Raw genomic sequence first — 18,008 nt, 5'->3', positions numbered from 1 at the left:
AATGCAAATATCATGAAAACAAACTGTTTTCCAGAATTTTTGTTTACTATTTGTTGAACAGGAAAAAACCAACAGGCTCAGAGACTGAAAAGTGTGCTGTTAAGTGTGGTTAGTTTTCCTTCTTCTCAAGTGACATTTTATTCTGCTATGCAGTTTTTCACAACACACCCCCACTTTTTTCTTATCATTACTCACCATCATCAGTAAAAAGCACCTAAGCTTCTGCAGCAAATAAGAAAATCAACCAGAAGATTCAAACCTTACAATCTAGACAAAAACTCTAGAAAAAAGCCGTTACAATTAACTACCACATATCAGTAATCACCTACGTCTCATAATACCAATGTTCCTAACAGGTTGGTACAGAAACGGATAGGTTAAAGTGAAATAAAGTTCAAAAATTTCTCACCTGTTCTTAAAAGAGGTATAGCATTTTCCAAGATGGAAACACAGAACTGAGGAAGGCTAAACTGTTTCATCTGTAATTCCAAAGTGTCCTCATTTTCAATATCTGGTAGGTCAGTATGTCCTGCGTCAAGTGGAGAATGCAGAGAGATTCTCGAGTCTGCATTTGCTTGAGTACTGTTTCCACTTAAAAAAAAAATTAAAAACAAAAATAAAAAAGACACAGTGTTAACCCTTGCAAAGAAAACTGATATACACATAGACATTAAAGATGACAATAGGTATTTTAACATCTTTCTTCTGTAAAGTATACTATTCCTTACCAATATCCAATCAGTGTTGCAGGAAGCGGGGAATTTTATCTATCTGATTTTTTATTTGACTCTTTTTCCAATAGAGTTAGAACATTAAAATCTAAATTATACCTACTATATTAAGATCATCCTACACAGCTAGCCAACAGAATTCTTAGAAGGAAAACGGAGTAATCTTCGTTAAAGAAAGCATTTAGGGCTTTTCACTGTAAAACAGAAAATTATCCCTTCCCCAAGAAAATCAGTATGCATTGCCAAAAAAAAAAAAAAAAATTACTATTTTATTATTTTCTACCTGCTTTCAGAAAGAACTTAATTCTATTGCCTGCATTATAATTAATGGAATTAAAATAAGTAATATCCTAAACATATGAACGGTTATTAATTGCTTTAGCAATCAGTATGACTTTCATAGGGTTTGTTTTGTTGTTAAGCAAGCTGAGAAAACTGAACTGTGGCTACCTGAATGTAAAAGGTGTCAGATTAAGAGACTGGTTGATAAATTAACAGATTAAAAGGATGATTGAAGACCATAAGCAGAACAAGAGAGTTTAGCAATATGTAGTTCTGATTGTACTTACCGGAGAGCAAGAAAGGAGAGGTATCAGTCAAAAACAATTCAGAAGAGGAAAAGTTAAATTTCCAGGCAGAATTTGAAATAGACAAACACACAGATTGAAGAGTCTCAAGATTCAAGGACAAGGAAAAAAGAGTTACTTAGAGAATGACAATAAGCAAATAGTTTTTGTTAAAATTATGCTGAAAAAGATTCATTAACAATAGTTGTTCCATGTTAGAATCAGAAATGTAAAAGCATCATAGTAATTTCTGTTTCACTGTTTCCTTAAACATCGTTTCTGTTCAACTATGTTTTCTGTTATGTTATCTCTGAGCTTAATTATATACTCATAAGAAATGTGAATCAGGGACAGCAGCAGATAGGATGTGACAATATAAAAGTGTACCTTCATGAATAGCTCAAAATATGGCCTTATACTATTAGTACATTATAGCTGTTTTAAAGGTGCCTCATCACAACCTCAACTGACACTTTTATGTAGATTTCCATATTAGACTGATAGATAGATAGCGCCATGCTCCTCTCTTGTGCAACAGGAACCAGTTACTATTAATCCTTTAACTGTTAAACTTGGGAAAACAGTCAGGTCTTAGGGTATGTAAAGCACAGAGGTTATTTACAGTGATGTATTAGCTAAATAATAAAACCTGAATAAAACCCTACCTATGGTGAATAAAAATATATTTTAACGTAATGACTCTCAAGATGCACATACAATTAAACATATGAACTGTTCTCATTTGTAAAATCATTGTATTTGAATAAGTAAGAGTTACTCAACCATTAAGTCAATATTCCCTAAAGACTCAAAAAGAATTACCAATAAGCACATAATAAGGATTTCCAGGAACTCAAATTGTTCTAAGACTGTTAGATCAAGGTAAGTAACATCCACACATAAGCAACAATCTCAATATTTTGAGGTTATGAAGAAAATGTGTGATTTCACATTGTAATTTCTTTTTTAGGAGATACACAGTTTAAATTTGTTGTCAGATTTAGCACCAAAATTTAAATTATCGGAAATTACAAAGTAATATATTTTCTCATGCTGTACACTGTTACCTACATGATGGTCGTACAATTTTTAAGAACTTGTGGGGTGAACTGATGAAGAAAAACCCCCAAATTTACAGCAATAGTCTGAATAAACATGTGTATGTTTTACATACAGATGCACTAACAGCATAGTAACAACTGATACTAAGAGATGTTGTTAGAAATGTCAGTTAAGTACAGAATCACAGAATCGTTGGAAGAAACCTCTGGAGTTCATTTAGTTCAACCCCTCTGCTAAAGCAAATTCCCTAGTGTAGGTTACACTGAAAAGCTTCCAGGATGGTTTTGAATATCTTCAGAGAAGGAGACTCCACAACCTCTCTGGGTAGCCTGTTTCAGTGCTCTATCATCCTTAAAGAAGTTTTACCTCATGTTTATATAAAACTTACTATGCTCCACTTTGTTTCCATTGCTCCTTTTTCTACCAATGGGCACTATTGAAAAAAGCCTAGCCCCATCCACCTGACTGCCACCAATTAGATATTTATAAGCATTGGTAAGATTTCCCTCACACACATACCTTTTCTGCCTTCCCTTCTCCAGGCTGAACAGTCCCAGGTCTCTAAGCCTTTTCTCATAAGGGAGATGCTCCAGGTCCCTAATCATCTTTGTAGCCCTCTACCAGACTCTCTCCAGCAACTCCCTGTCTTTCTTGAATTGCAGAGCCCAGAACTGGACGCAGTGCTCCAGATGTGGACTCACTAGGGCAGAGTAGAGGATAACCTTCCTCAACCTACTGATCATGCTGTTTTTAATGAGCTGTAGGATACTGTTGTCAGTAAGTTGTCAGTACAGTTGCACACGGCTGGCTTATGGCAGGTATAACTAATCTTACTTATTCTCAACTTAATTAAAACAGTTTAAAGAACCGTTTAATTCTTTCTGCAACTTGACTACAACATTTCCATTAAAATTATTTGAATTTAACTGGTTAACAAAACTCTCATGTGACCCCAAATACTGGCATAGAGCTCATGACATAATCCTGTATTAATATTTTTTAATTAAAATTCAACTTTATTTCTGATTTTATTCACCTAGAAGATGCTGCATCCCAATCTTGACCATCTCCTCTAGGACGCTGAACTGTTCGTCCAATCACAGACGGCCGAGGACTACTACTTCCAGGTGATGGATTCTGAGAACGAGGAGCACCTCTTGCTTCTTCACAGTAAGACATAGAAGAATTCTGGGAAGTTGTGCCTTTGTAAAAATTATATACAGACCCATTAAAGGAATGATATAGATTATTTTTATCTTAAAGATATTAAATAGTCAAGTAATGGCAAAAGTAATTAAGGTAGAGCATTGAGATGTATAAGTAAATATTGGGAAGCTCGGACAACCTACCACTGGCATGTAGGAGAGTCTGGAAACTCAATTTAATCATAGTTTAATCATAAATCTTAAATTAAAAAAAAAATTCAATAGGATAATTTCATGCCATATTTTGTTATTTTAGTCTTAGAACTGCACAATGGAAGAAAACATTCTTACATTGCATAAGCTTCAAATATTGCATTCAAATAAATGGTTGCGGTCAAAGAAATCAAGTTATAGATATCAACTTATCAAAAGAGAACTATCATGAAGACTTACTTAATAACAGACCAAAATACTGATATTGTCTCTGACTAAGGCTATTGGATTTGTTGATGTTACAATGGAATTAGTAAAGACACAGCTAACAGGATTTATTGAGATTGTCACCAATTATAGTGACAATCTCCTGAAGAGAACCAGACTGCCATTTCAGAGAAACAAAATTGATTAAATTTATCTGACAAAATGGAAATGGGAAAATCCTTACAACAAATCTACATTATTAAATCTACAAAATGTAAGCATTATGAACATTGAGAAATAGCCCTAATAATTGTAATTTCTGAAAAAATGATTAAATTATTTTCAGTCATCAGAATACAAAAAAGGTTACCATGGCTGAAGCAATTCCTAAGTAAGTTGTTTGAGCACTAATAGCTCAAAACCTGAAATTCAAACATTGCCTACTTTTATCTTAAATATTTCATTTTGCTTTATTTAAAATCCCTCTCCTGATGAAGTGTAAATTTGCATACGGAAAACAATTGATGCACAGAGAATCGTGTGAAACAATACAAACAGTAAATTTAATTTTAATATATTTTAAAATAATTTTTAAACAATGCAAGTACTCTAGAAATATTTAATGACAGACATAGTACTGAACACCATCAACTAACAAAACAGTTTTATGAGATTTGCTATAAAGAGATGCATTTTTTTCTAGAAAGCATTATAGATGATTTCACCTGTAGCAAAAAAACAAAAGATTCTTTCAAATATTTAGAAATACCTACCCTGCTCAGTGGAAAAAAAACCTGGATCTCTGTGGAAGTTAAGTCTGCCTCTTAGAAAGATGCACAGCTGTTGCAGACACGATACAGCCTGTAAAGCTAATCGATGTCTCCCATCTCCTCCAAAAGCTAAGTTTAGTAGAGATAAAAGGCTCTGCAAATAATACAAAACCATTAACACTGATAGCTGAATTATAATACACTTTCATGAAAATCATGACAGAAAGATCTTTGAGTTAAACGCAATTCACAAATGTTCCCAAGTGTTTAAAGATCACAGTAAGAATGAATAGGATTAACTAATGTTTTCTTATTGAATACAAGACTATTCTAAGGACTCTTAAGTCCTGAGCTTCACATTATATTTCTAATAAAACCATTTCTATCATTACTGGAAGGCCTTAAATGGTGTGTGTATGACAGGGACGCAATTTTACCTTATCCAGACAAAAGAGCATATAATTTTACAATACACTTAAGTACCTATCAACAATATACATATTACAATCAATATAATTTTTTAACTAGAATATAATTGCATTGTTAAGCTATTTTATTTAGAAACAAGTTCTAGCATTTACATCTGTTCTAACTTGCCAAAAGTGAATCCATAAAAAAATAAAACCTTAAACTCAATGTTAATTCTTGCCTGTACAATCTTTGGTCTCTGAAGGAAGATCTCAGCAGGAAAATCTTGCATAATCACATCCTGAAGAAGTTCACATGTACTCCAAATTAAACTTTGGTTGCTACTTCTTAAAGAACTAAAAATACAATATGTGCTTAAATATGTATTAAAAAACAAAAAAAGAAGTAATCACAAGCCTCTACAAGAAATAGATAATCACAGCATTGAAGAACCAAAAAACAAAACAAAAAAAGAGGTGTAATTCTACTGCCATGCAATTTTTATACTTGAGTTATTCCTTAGCTATGCTAATTCTGTATACAATAAAGAATACCTCCATTCCCACTGTTATAAAGTTAAGTTCCCAGAAGATAACTTTACTGATTCTCAATTGGAAACTGAGGTAAGAAAGACTGGAAATTCCCCATGAAGCTAGTGATTATCTCAGTGGTATACAGCAAGCAATCTAACACCAAGTTTTCCTCCATTAGCAAGGTTAATGTACAACTTCAAAACACTTGAATTACATATATGGAAAGTTATATAAAAAAAAATAGTAGCTACTCTCTAAAATGTAGCATAGTAAATAATAGCCTTTTTAACCTTCTACATCACTTTTTCTATTTTTACTGTTTGGGAAATTACTGTTAACAATTTAAACACATCCTGTTTCAAGCTTCTAAGCTCTTTTTATAGCTCAGATATAAAGGATTTGATGTATTAAAGAGTTTTTCCAGCTTCATAAGTCTTTTGAAAGGTAAAAAGTGAAAACATTTCACAAGAGACATGACAGTTAAATAGACTTGCTAAGTAATCCAATTCTTCATATTGCATTGCTAGCTAAGCTAGAAATTGGGAACCCCAACTCTTGCAAGGAATCTCAGCTCCAAACCTTTCCTTGGACCACTTCAAACATTAGTTACTATGTGAAAATTTAAAAAAATCCATCACTGCAAAAAGATATGAAGGGTTAAGTGTCTGAAAGCAACACAACTACACTTCTTGGCCTAAATCTTGTTAGGCTACTATCAAAAGTATGGATTTCTCTGCCAAGTGGGAAGACAACGATTTTGCTCTAAAATTAACTGGACAGCATCTTTTATTCACTAGACAAGTGAAGTGTTATGAACTGAAAAAAAGTATTCTGAATTAAACATTAAGAATGAATACAGCTATTAACAAGAAATCTGTCCTATTACATATCAGTTCATCTGCTCCACAAAACTTCAGCGAAGTATTAAAAATCATCAAAAATTAACTCATTAGTTATTTACAGGAACAGCCTAATTATGAAAATATACAAAAAATTTACAATCTTGTTCTCAAATAAAAATAAAAACTAGAACCAAACTCCAATGCTATTATTACTGTACCTTTCATTTGATGACAGAATGTGTCTATCTGTTGAAGTAAGAGTTAGCCAAGGAAATGTGGAAAATTTCAAGCATTTCGCTGCAAAACAAACACAATCAAATATGAGAAGACAATTTAGAGAATATTTTGCTGAAGTAATAAACTATGTATTTCTATAGCAAAGTCAAAACATATGTGAACTATATGCCATCTAAAAATAACTTGAAGGCTACTTTAAAAATTAATTTTGGAATAGTTATTCTACAATTTTCAAGACAGTTCGTCCACTGATAAAAAGTACACTAGTATTTTATATACAGTAATTCCAAAGTCAGATTCTAAAATCTACTTCTCAGCAATATATTATATGTAAAATATGATACTGACATGGGAATTGCTACTAGCATATCAATGCAGGCAAAGACTTGTCCAAGTAATATTGGTCTACGTTTGTCAGTCAATGAAACATTTTCATATTTTAAATAAATTGGAGCATAACATCGGATTTTATTTAGGTAAAAGGTAAAGATCTCTAAAGCACTATCCAGTTTTCTGAAAATAGAAAGGTATTTCAGAGTTAGAATTTTATTAACAAAAAGGTACTCAGACACATTACAGAACACAGATCTTCTGAAAAAGCATTAGCAATTTAAACTACTTTTTTTTTTAAACTACTTTGTTAAAGTACAGCCTACTGTAAGGTGCTTTATATATTCTGATGCAGTTATACTATTTACTAGAGAAGAAAAAGATCTATTGTAATATCATCTTTATAAGCCTTTTAACTGAAGTTTGTGATATCAGAATTCACAGAATAAAAAGTAACAGAATAGTCAGCATTAATAGTTGTAATTGAATTCAATCTAAATAACATTTTTAAGCACTTTCTGTAATCAAATTTATAGTCTATACCTACACTTACCAAGTGTTCTTTTCAGAGGTATTTCTAACTGGTGCATACGACTCCTCTCTTGACCAAAATATCCAGTAAATAATTCCTCTTGAGGCAGAACTACAACAAATTAAGAGTAAATTATACAAACAAACAAGTCAATTTATCTTCACTGCTTCTTTTTTTTTCCCTAACAATTAAAACGATTTCAATTAGCCTCAGGAAATCAAAATGGAGGAAAAAAAGAAGTGCATTGATGTCTGTTTTTATAACAATATTTTCTAACTGTTATTCTTACACTACCCTTTATACCATATAAGCAGTAGTAAAAACAATTACACAAAGTCTATTGCTTAAGTGAAAAGTAGCAGTGAAGAAAATGTTTTTCTCTAATCTAGCTGTGTAGTAATAAAAGTTACATTTACAATTAACTACTAAAAGCCTCCCTCTACCAAAACTGCTGCATTTTCAAGTCAGCTGAAAGGTTAAGTCCCCTTTATATACGCATACGTGTATATACATGTATGTATACTAATATTTAACGTATGTAAATAAATATACAAACTATATAACAAAACATGCACAGCACTGAACGTAATCTAATGTTCCCCAGAACATGTTTGATTGCAGTATCTGATTCAAAGAATCAAACCATATAATGCCAGGATCTACTTTTCTCCCAGTAACAGAAGTTGAAAAAGAAATACAACACCATACTAGTAAGCACTCAGGCAACTTACTCTACATGATTTCATCCAACTTACAGTATAAAGAGGAATTGCGTGTGATATTTCAATTAGGAAAATAGGTATATTTTAAGCATGCATATGTAACAGATCAGTATATTACTCCTCACAGTAAATCCTAGATTAAAATCTTGCCTAACTCTTACTGGGACTTAGAATAAAAAATAAAAATCAGTGAATATTGTTCTGGCAATATGAAATTCCAATTATTGGACAGACTACAGAAGCAATAAAAGATGTTACTTCTGTGAGATTGCACAGTGCGAGTGAGAAAGATGTGACTGTTATTACACTATGCAGCACAGCATCCACATCTCACAAGAACTGGAAGGATCAGGCAAAGACTTACATGGCTCTTACTTTCCTCCTTTATACTTTATGTCTAAATTTTTAATGCAGAAAAAGACTATGTGGGTTTGTTTCTTGACTATATCTAAGTGGCACTGTGTAACATCATAGTAACGGATGATAGGCTAGATAACAGAAATAAATAACAGCACTTTACTCGTTATCAGCAAGCTTTACACATTTTACTATAACATGTATTTATCCAAAGCTAAGAAGATAATGCATACCAAACTACTTAAAAAAAAAATCCTACTGCTTTTTAAATGCATACATAAACCCACAAACACATTTATATTCCTCTTAAAGTCTGCTATGCAAAGAGAGGTAGCAATTAAGCATATGGCTTTTTTAAGCCATTAAGCATAATGGCTTAATAAGAGATTTGTTCAGAAGTTGATACACTCATAGCCATAAAGCAACCTTCAAAAGCTATTTCTGTGTCATGTCTTTATCAAATTGTAACAAATAGTTAATAGACAATATGAAAATGCACAAAAGGTCTGCTTCCAACAAACAGGACCTTTCCTGTGCAGAGAATTCCATTAAAGAAGCAGCACCACCTGAGCTAAGATCACATTATTTCTGGCAGAATCTGCTTCCCACACACTTCACACTAAAGAATACATTTACCTAATGTGCTTCAAAATGTCAGTTTTCACAGCCTAGATGATGTTCATTTATTTTATTTTTATTTAAAATAAGTCACACTCCCAAATATATAACTTACCTGGTTGATCTAACGAAGGCTGAGACTGAGTTTGGTAACACTCTGATAAATAACTAGAAGGAATTTCAGAAGGAAGTAAAACAGTCCATCCACTATCCCATCTATTATAGCCTGCAAGTTTGGATCCACATCAGAGCGAAGCTGAGAGAAGAACTCCACTGCACCAATTCCAATCATTTTCTGAGCAGCAGGTGGATGCTACATTAAGATAAATAGCTGACAGAGTTAGCTGGAAGAATTTCAAAGGCTTTTGAGGGGAGGGATTTAAAAAAAAAAAAAAAGAGAAAAGCTGTAACCAATACTTAAGCTTGATTAGACCCTTATTATTTTTAGATTGTTCAACATTGTCAACGATATGTTTGGGTTTTTTAGTTTCCTCTTTATAGTTGCTTTTTAGTGATTACAGCACAAGAATGGACGCAGATTAAGATCTGTAAAACTCCTGCAAAGTTGTATCTACCACTTTTTAAAAATAAATTGCAATGTTGTTAAATTGTTAATTTCTCAGGAATGGTGCAAATGTTCGTCCCAAGCAGAAGTTAAACACTAAGCATGAAATCAAAGAATCAGAACTAAGTAGAAAGACAGAAAATAATTCCTTTTTCAGCTCCTCTTGTGGTTTAACCCTGCAGATGACTCAGCACCACACTGTCATTCGCTTACTCCCCCTCTTCTCAGTGAGATAGGAAGGAATTGGAAAAAAAAACAAAACAAAACAAAACAATTCGTGAGTTGAGATAAAACTATTTACTAAGACAGAGAAAAAGAAAAGGATAATAATTATGATAAATATATATAAATTTATATAACAAATGATGGACAATTGCTTACCACCAACTGACCAATTCCCAGCTATGCCCCCAAGCAGCTGAAAAGAGACAAGATGAACTTCCACCTATAGAACTTCTTCAGCATGATATCATATTGCATGGAAGTCTCTTTGGCAGTTTAAGTCAGCTGTCCTAATTCTATCCCCTCCCCAGCTCCTTGGCTCTGTACAGCACTGATGAGCAGCAAGCATAAACATGGATGCATTATCAATAATGTTTTTCTCGTATAACCAAAATATAGTATCATAGCAGATACTCTAAAGAAAACAATTCCATCCCAGCTGAAACTAAGACACTGTCCTTCCAACTGATTGCAGAGTAAATCATAGAATGGTTTGGGTTGGAAGGGCCCTCATAGCCCATCCAGCTCCACCCCATGCCATGGGCAGGGCTGCCACCCACCAGCTCAGCTGCCAAGGGCCCCATCCAACCTAGCCTCGAGTACCTCCAAGGATGGGGCATCACAGCTTCTCTGGACAACTGTGCCAGCGCCTCACCTCTCACCAAGTGAAAACTCATCTAACCTAAACTTTCCCTCTTCTAGTTTAAATCCATCCCTGCCTTAACCCTTCAAGTATTGGAAGGAGTTTTCATTTCTTTGCCTGCATACGATGGTTTTATTACTCTCTTCTTTGTAAAATACTAAAATCTCACTAAAACTAAACTTACAACCACTTTTATTTTGTATTCTAAAGATACAGTTCAATTATAAATAAATGTAAGGATGCCAAACCTTGATCAAACGGCTCACAAAATTCAGCACTTCCTCCTTCATTGGCACTATGGGAAAGTTGAACCACTCCAAGAGACTGGGGAAAAGCACTTTCTCACGGACCAGATCAGCGTAGGAAACCAAGTTATGATCCAATTTAAACAGAATGCTCTTCAGCGACCGTTCTCTTATCTCTACCAGTTCATGACCTGCTCCCAAAAAAGGACAAAGAAACAACGTCAGATCATCTGACAATTTTTTTATTATTTTTTATTAAGACAAATGTACAGCTGTCAAAGACGTGTGGAAACCCTTCCATCTCGGAGGCAGCCCCCGGGCGGACTAACTATAGAGGGCAGAAGGAAAGGCCGAGGAGCACGAACCGCTCTGTTGGGGAGACGCAGCGGGAGAGCCCGGGGAAGAGCAGGACAGCCCCGCGCCCGCCCAGGGAGAGACCTGCTGGGCACAGAGGCCCGCACAGGAGAAAAGGGAGAGGACCGCTGCGAGCTATGACACGAGTGCTCGGGCGGAGGGGAGCCGGGAGCCGTTACCCAGCTTCCTGACGAGCGAGGACACCTCCATCGCGCCTCTCTCCCCGCCGGAATTCAACTGTCGCGCCGGTTCCGCCAATCGCCGCGCCTAGCCGGTCGCGGGGCACCGTGGGAAACGTAGTCCGCACCGCCTCCCCCAGCTTCCCCTCCGCTGCCCCATTCGCCCTTTGACGCGCGCGGAGCCCGCTGGGAGCGGGGAAACTCCCCCAGAACGCGCGGGCAGGAGGGAAAGCGACTACAAGTCCCGTGGTGCCCCGCTACGGCAGCCGGCGGGGTCACTTAGGGCGGAGGTGGGGAGCTTGCACTTCGCCTGGCCGAGGGAGTACTTTGCAGCCGCCGGCCGTGGGTTTTATGGAGAGAAGTTCTGGGCCGTTTCCACAGCGCGGTGTTCTCTCGTATTCTACAAAGAAAAATAAATGTATTTGTTCAGGAGCCCAGCCATCCTTACCTCTCAGAATGCAGCACCCACTCTTCAGATTGTGTAGCCAAAACAGCCGCCTCCCCACCCTGCAGCATTGGAATAGGTCCATGGCAGTTGCCGTTCTCTGCTCAGAAGGGAGCTGCCACATCGGTGTTCTGCTTGCAGCTTGAATCACAGAATGGCTCGGGTTGGAAGGGACCTCAAGGATCATGAAGCTTCAACCCCGCTGCCACAGGCAGGACCACTAACCTCCACATTTACTAGACCAGGCTGCCCAGGGCCCCATCCAATCTGGCAAGATGCCTTGCCCATAACTAGGGTAACAGCTCTTCATATACTAAGCTGTGCCATTCTTCTTAAAGGCATATTTGCAACCTAAACTTCTGCAAAAATAGTTTTGTTGTTTTGCAACATAGTCTGCAAAAATAGTTTTGTAGTTTGTTTTATAACCTGATCTCTAGAACCAGTTGCTGAGATTGGAAGGAGCCTCTGTATCTTGTCCACTTAGAGCAGCAGGGTCCACATCAAGGTGGTTTCTAAAGGTCTCCATGGAGGAGACACCGCAGCTTCTGGGCAGCCTGTGCCAGTGCTCCATCACTTACAGCACAGAAGTGCATACAGTATAGCACAGAAGTGCTGCCTGATGCTCAGAGGGAGTCTTCTATGCTCCAGATTGTGCCCAGTCTCTTGGCTTGTCACTGAAAAGAGCCTGGCTCCATCTTCTTTGCAACATCCCCTCAGTTATTTGTAGGCATTGATCAGATTCTCTCTGAGCTTTGCCTTCTTCGTATTGTAGAGTCATAGTTCCCTTAGTCTCAGGAATTAATATGTGAGATGCTTCAGTCTTCTGTTGGGCCTTCATCAGACTCTCTGCAGTATACTCTCTTTTGTATTGGGGAGCTCAGACCTGGACACAGTACTCAATATTTCATCTTATCAGTGATGGAAAAAGGGGAAAGATCACCTCCTCAAGCTGCTGGCAATACTTCGCGTAATGCAGCCCAGGAGCCTCATGTTCAGCTTGATGTCCGCCAGGATCCACCATTTTCTGCAAAGCTAGATAGCCCACAGTATGCACTGGTGCCTGGGGTTTTTCCTCCTCAAGCGGAGGACTTTTCACATCTTGTTGAATTTCATGAGGTTCTTGTCAGCCCATTCCTCCACTCTGCCTATGTCCATCTGAGTAGACTGCTTTGTTCACAGTGCAAAGCATTCACAAAGCTGAGTATCTTAAGCATGTAGTAAAGATGCATAACACATTGTCGATTGACTAGAGGGCTGATGTTTATTTTTGAGAGATTGAACTTGACATGATAATTGGGAAAAAACTAATTGATGACAGGTGGTGTACAAGTGGTGCATGTTGTTGCATGTATATGCTCTTGAATTTTTTTTTCCGTGTAACTGCAGATGCAGAAATGACAATGGCTTTGTAATCTTCATGGTTACTTCTTTTATATTGCTTTAGAAATTACATTTTATCTGCAGCCAACAAAAATTTGGAAAATGCAACTATATGCAAATGATTTCCAGAAGGATGTATGTCACTGCCCTCTCCATTTGCATCTAACATATTTTCCACCCTGGTCACCATCACTATGGTATTATCTCAGAGTAAACTTATATTAATATCTTCCATCTGCTGTATCAAGCTGTACTAAATTCTTAATGACAACTCTGAGCAGTCTATCGTTTTGCAAGTCAGTATGTATATCTGCGAAGCAATGAAAAAAAGGGGTGTGCTAAGTCTGATTATAAGCATACTGTGCTTGCTGCAGCTAGTTTTTTCTATACAAGCTGAACTCATTTGGATCTTTCCAAGAGCAATTATGAAAAAGACATCACTGACTGTAAAATCTCTTTTAGCTGTGCACAAAGAGCTCTCATCAGGGATATAGAGGTGCTTACATTTCCCCAAGTAGATTTGTTGGGAAATTTATGAGAATCTGTAACGATGGAATAGGTTTATCCCTAATTTGTTCTGCAAAGAAAAGGAATTGAAGAAGCAATCATTTCCCAAAGTAGACTAAGTAAAAATGTTTCTTTGGGGAAGAAACATGCACTGTTGTTGTGTGTAGGCATGTTCAATAGTAGCTTTTCTCACCTCTTCAAATATCTTCAATCAATATTGTATCTAAAAAACAAATGTTTTCCTACATTGTCTTGAGTGTTTGAATTAGTAGCTAAACAAAAATTCATAGTTGTCAGCAATGCGCAGATGACATGTATACTCTCCATTGCTAATATATTCCTCTCCAACATATTTGCTGATATTTCATTCAGATTTTCTTAACTGAAGGCCTAATTAAACTCAACAGAAAAAAATATATATATATTCCTAGACTTGGAACCGCAGCTTCAGCTTTGTTGCCCCTGTTTTAGACTAGAAATAAAGTTGTGTGTAACCAAAACAGTGATCCAGGAGCTGTATCTGCTGATACGATGTGCTTTATTCTGACATGGGTCAAACTGTTATTTAACATGATCAGCACAGACTGGATGTTCACTGTTATGTATCTTAAGAGTAAAGTGTCTTTCTCGTAAGACAAATGAAAAACAAATCAAAACAAAACCAAAACCCACAGTCTTTTACTCGATATAGAAAATGAAATAAAGTGGTGGATGGATTCAAAAATTATCACTGAAATTGTGAGAAAATCTACACAGAAAGAAGAATATTGATCTCCTGTTATTGACAGCACCAATTCCCTGTATATCTCCCATTAATGCCTCCATTTTCTTCTATCTCCTAGTTCCCATTAGCCTACAGATTCCCATGACTTCTTCTAAAACTAGTTTGACTTTTTTTATCTTCGCTGGTGTTATTTAATGTGGACATTTGTTCTCTATGTATATTCTTATTGATCTGAACTCAAAATGTGTGGGAGTTTCATCACTAGGGAAATTAGTCATTGAATCTCATTTACATTGTCCCTTGATGCTTCCTTACTGTGCTCTACATAAGATGTACTTTAAAGAACTGCCTACTCCTCTATCCTCACACACTTGGTTTCTATAATTCCAGTAATTTCTGTTCAATCTTATATATTAGTTAGATTTTATTATAAGCTCTGATTTTGTGCCAAAAGCCATATTTTAGCACTTTCATTACAAGATGCACTGTAACTTTAAAATTTCATTTCAGTTAAATATCTTAGCAAGTGATAAGCTTGGGGGGAAAAAAAGAAAAAAGGAAAAAGAAGAGTTTTTAAGGAGTTTTCAGACTTATTTTTAAAATCATTTCTGTGAATCATTCATTCAGTGCAGGATGCAGTCTTACTATCTCTGCATTCTTTTTTTGAGGTTGTCTATTAAAAACAAAATTTCCTTTCTTTACTTTGAGTTCTGTCCTCTTGTGTTCTTCAACTTGCTCTAGAGATCACAGTATCAAAGATGGTGTGTGACAGTCTTGATTCCACTTTTGGTAATATTCTTACTGCACTTCTGAGCTTAAGTATTGGAATTTGTGATTCTTCATGAATTTTCCTTCACATATGTCAAAGAGCAGCAGTTATAGGAAGAAACATCAGGTCATGTGGGATGCAAAATATGGTTCTATGAATTCCAGGATTTTCTGTGAAGGGAACACCTAATGAGAACTGTGATACCCCAGCCTCGCTGACTGCTATATTTAAAATGAAACTCACAACTTCAAGAAGATGGCAAAATAAAAGCGAAGAGAATGAAAACACTGGAAATGGAATGAGTTAGAAATGGGCAAAAGAGCTTAGATGAGGAATCCTCATCTGAGAAAATTACCATCTTCTCAGCCTGCCTGTATTAATTCCAGAGTCAGCTTAAAAGTGTCCTTTCCTGTTCTGGAGACCTGCTGTCACTCCTAGCTTTCTTGCCATTCTCTGTTCACTACTGATACCAACTGTGGCTGATATGTGAAGTCCAAAAATCAAAAAACACTCCTATAAGTTGCTTATCTATGCAATCCACATGGGACCTATGATACTTACTGTCCATACATTGTAAATACAGCCTGGGCAAAAGCATTTGTGTGTTTATCACTTCCTTCATCTGACAACCAGATTTCAGAAGTTAGTATTCAAAATCTGTAGGATGATTATCAGACTTCTGAAGGTTTTCTGTAAACATCAGTGAAGCTGTATAAGTAAAAACTTTTACTTTGTGCTTTTTAAGGCCAGAAACAGCATTTTATTGCATGATCTTAAAGCTTGTGACAAGATCTCAACGAGATCTCTGCCTTTTGTTAGATTCTTGAATTTTACTGCTTCCAGGTACATAACACCCAATGCCTGTTGCAAATGTTTGGTATGCAACATTACAGATGCAGATTTGGAGCTCATTTATAAGATTCTTAATTTATTATTTCTTATATAGAAATATATAGGTTGCTCCAAAAGTAATACTTGCTATTTATTTTCATGGAAACTACAACAGATACAAAGAGCATAACAGCACAGTTTGATAGAGCAAACTCATCAGCTATAAGACACTTTTCAGTGTAATCACCACTATTAGCTATGCATTTTCACCAGCTGTGTACAGGAGCCTACATACCACACTCCTAAAAATCTGCACCAGCAGAGGTGACCCACTGTTGCCTTCGTCATTGCTAAGAAGCATCACTCACTGTGTTCACATCCAGACTTCAGTCTCCGTAACTGTTTAGTAAGAGTCAGGGAATGTCAATGAATACCATTTTTTCCACGTGGAGGAATTCACAACACACCTTTGCTTCATACACACTTCCATGCCAGATGCCATTGTGTCAGACTGCCTCTTGGCTGCCATCTGTCACACAGCAACAAAATGTAATGGAATATTGGTGAGAAGGTTAATCTTCTACTGCCATACTGCTAACATCTACCTCTGACATTGCAAGCTCATATCATAAAATAGGAGGCATTAATTTATTTTATTTCCTGAGAGCTCTTCTGAAAGTAAGACAAAATGAACAGATCAGACCAGTCAGTGGAGAGCAGGCCCATTCACTGTGGTTGTACCTGGGCAGGCCAGGACACACTGATCAGAGGAAGCCACTCTCCTCAAGCAGCATCTCAGGTTGTTGCTCAGAGATACAATGCTGTTAGAGCAGCCTCCCCTATCAAGGCACTCCTATTTTCCTCTGCTGTGCAAATTTAGATCCCATCAAAGGGAACACACCAGGGAGAGGAGAGCACAACACAAAGAATTCAGATGAATAAGATGCTTACCCTTTACAACACTGAACAGGTCCTCCCTCAACACATCAGCTTTTAGCATTTGTCATGTTCTAAAACCTTCTGATGGGAGATGTAGCCCAGAGATTTTTAGTGACCTTTTCAGTTAGTAAGCTTCTTTGTCCCTCCGAAGTATAAAACCACCTTAAATTGAGTGTTGGCTTTTTTTTTTTTCCCCAAAATGAAAAGATGGGATTAAACTTTGGTATACTGTGTCTGCATCCACCTCATGGAAAAGGCTGGCTAGGCAGTGCCTGACATATATAGTTGGATTACTTTATTTGAGGGTTCAGTGCATTGCCTATGATTTCTGATTTTGGCTGTATACTTACCAGTTACCACATATATTTTCTTCTTTATAAACAAATCATAGTTATATAATTTAAAATCAATATATCTCTGTGGTAACATTGTAAATGTTTTTAAAATATCAACTGTTTTAATTCTTCACTACATTCTGATAATTTGGTGTGTTGCTTAGGGCATTTCATAAAGGCAGCTTGTTCTAAAGAGAGCTCTTTCTGTTGTTTATTGCTTATATAATATTGAACATCTCAAGATGGTCTACAGTTCTAGAAAACAATAATTCTTGAGAATTGTTAAATTATCATAGATGTTACCTTTTCCTGCTAGTACTAATGCTGTATGATATTCCCATCGCAGCCAACATTACATTCTTTTCATTCTGACGTAACTGTAATTAAATTTACAGGTCTATGCCAAAATAGAAAACAATTCCTCTTAAAACCCTGTGGAGCAATTATTTCTGTATTTAGTCTCACATTAATCTACGGACTAGAAAACACTTTGGGTCATATTTATGGAACTGAAAACAATTCTGGATGTTATTACTGTTATTTAATTATAATAGTATCTTCAGATAATATGATAGTCACTTGCCTAAAAAAGAAAGT

The 18,008-nt window shown here is 36.3% G+C and overlaps 1 protein-coding gene across 1 annotated transcript; it reads right to left on the bottom strand.

Moving 5' to 3' along the window:
- Positions 1-278: 278 nt before the first annotated feature.
- On the bottom strand, positions 279-11,911 carry LOC104910243 (rotatin-like). The gene is made up of 9 exons (XM_019613922.2): positions 11,482-11,911; positions 10,952-11,139; positions 9,389-9,586; positions 7,598-7,687; positions 6,696-6,774; positions 5,344-5,458; positions 4,698-4,848; positions 3,396-3,561; positions 279-591 (listed from the first exon to the last, which is right to left on the bottom strand). Exons 4-9 carry the CDS (start codon positions 7,632-7,634, stop codon positions 378-380), a joined length of 762 nt encoding a protein of 253 aa, XP_019469467.1. The 5' UTR covers positions 7,635-7,687; positions 9,389-9,586; positions 10,952-11,139; positions 11,482-11,911; the 3' UTR covers positions 279-377.
- Positions 11,912-18,008: the final 6,097 nt, after the last annotated feature.

The sequence above is a fragment of the Meleagris gallopavo genome, chromosome 3 (genome assembly GCF_000146605.3).
Source record: "Meleagris gallopavo isolate NT-WF06-2002-E0010 breed Aviagen turkey brand Nicholas breeding stock chromosome 3, Turkey_5.1, whole genome shotgun sequence".
Taxonomy (NCBI): domain Eukaryota; kingdom Metazoa; phylum Chordata; class Aves; order Galliformes; family Phasianidae; genus Meleagris; species Meleagris gallopavo.
This window is presented reverse-complemented; position numbering and strand designations above follow the sequence as displayed.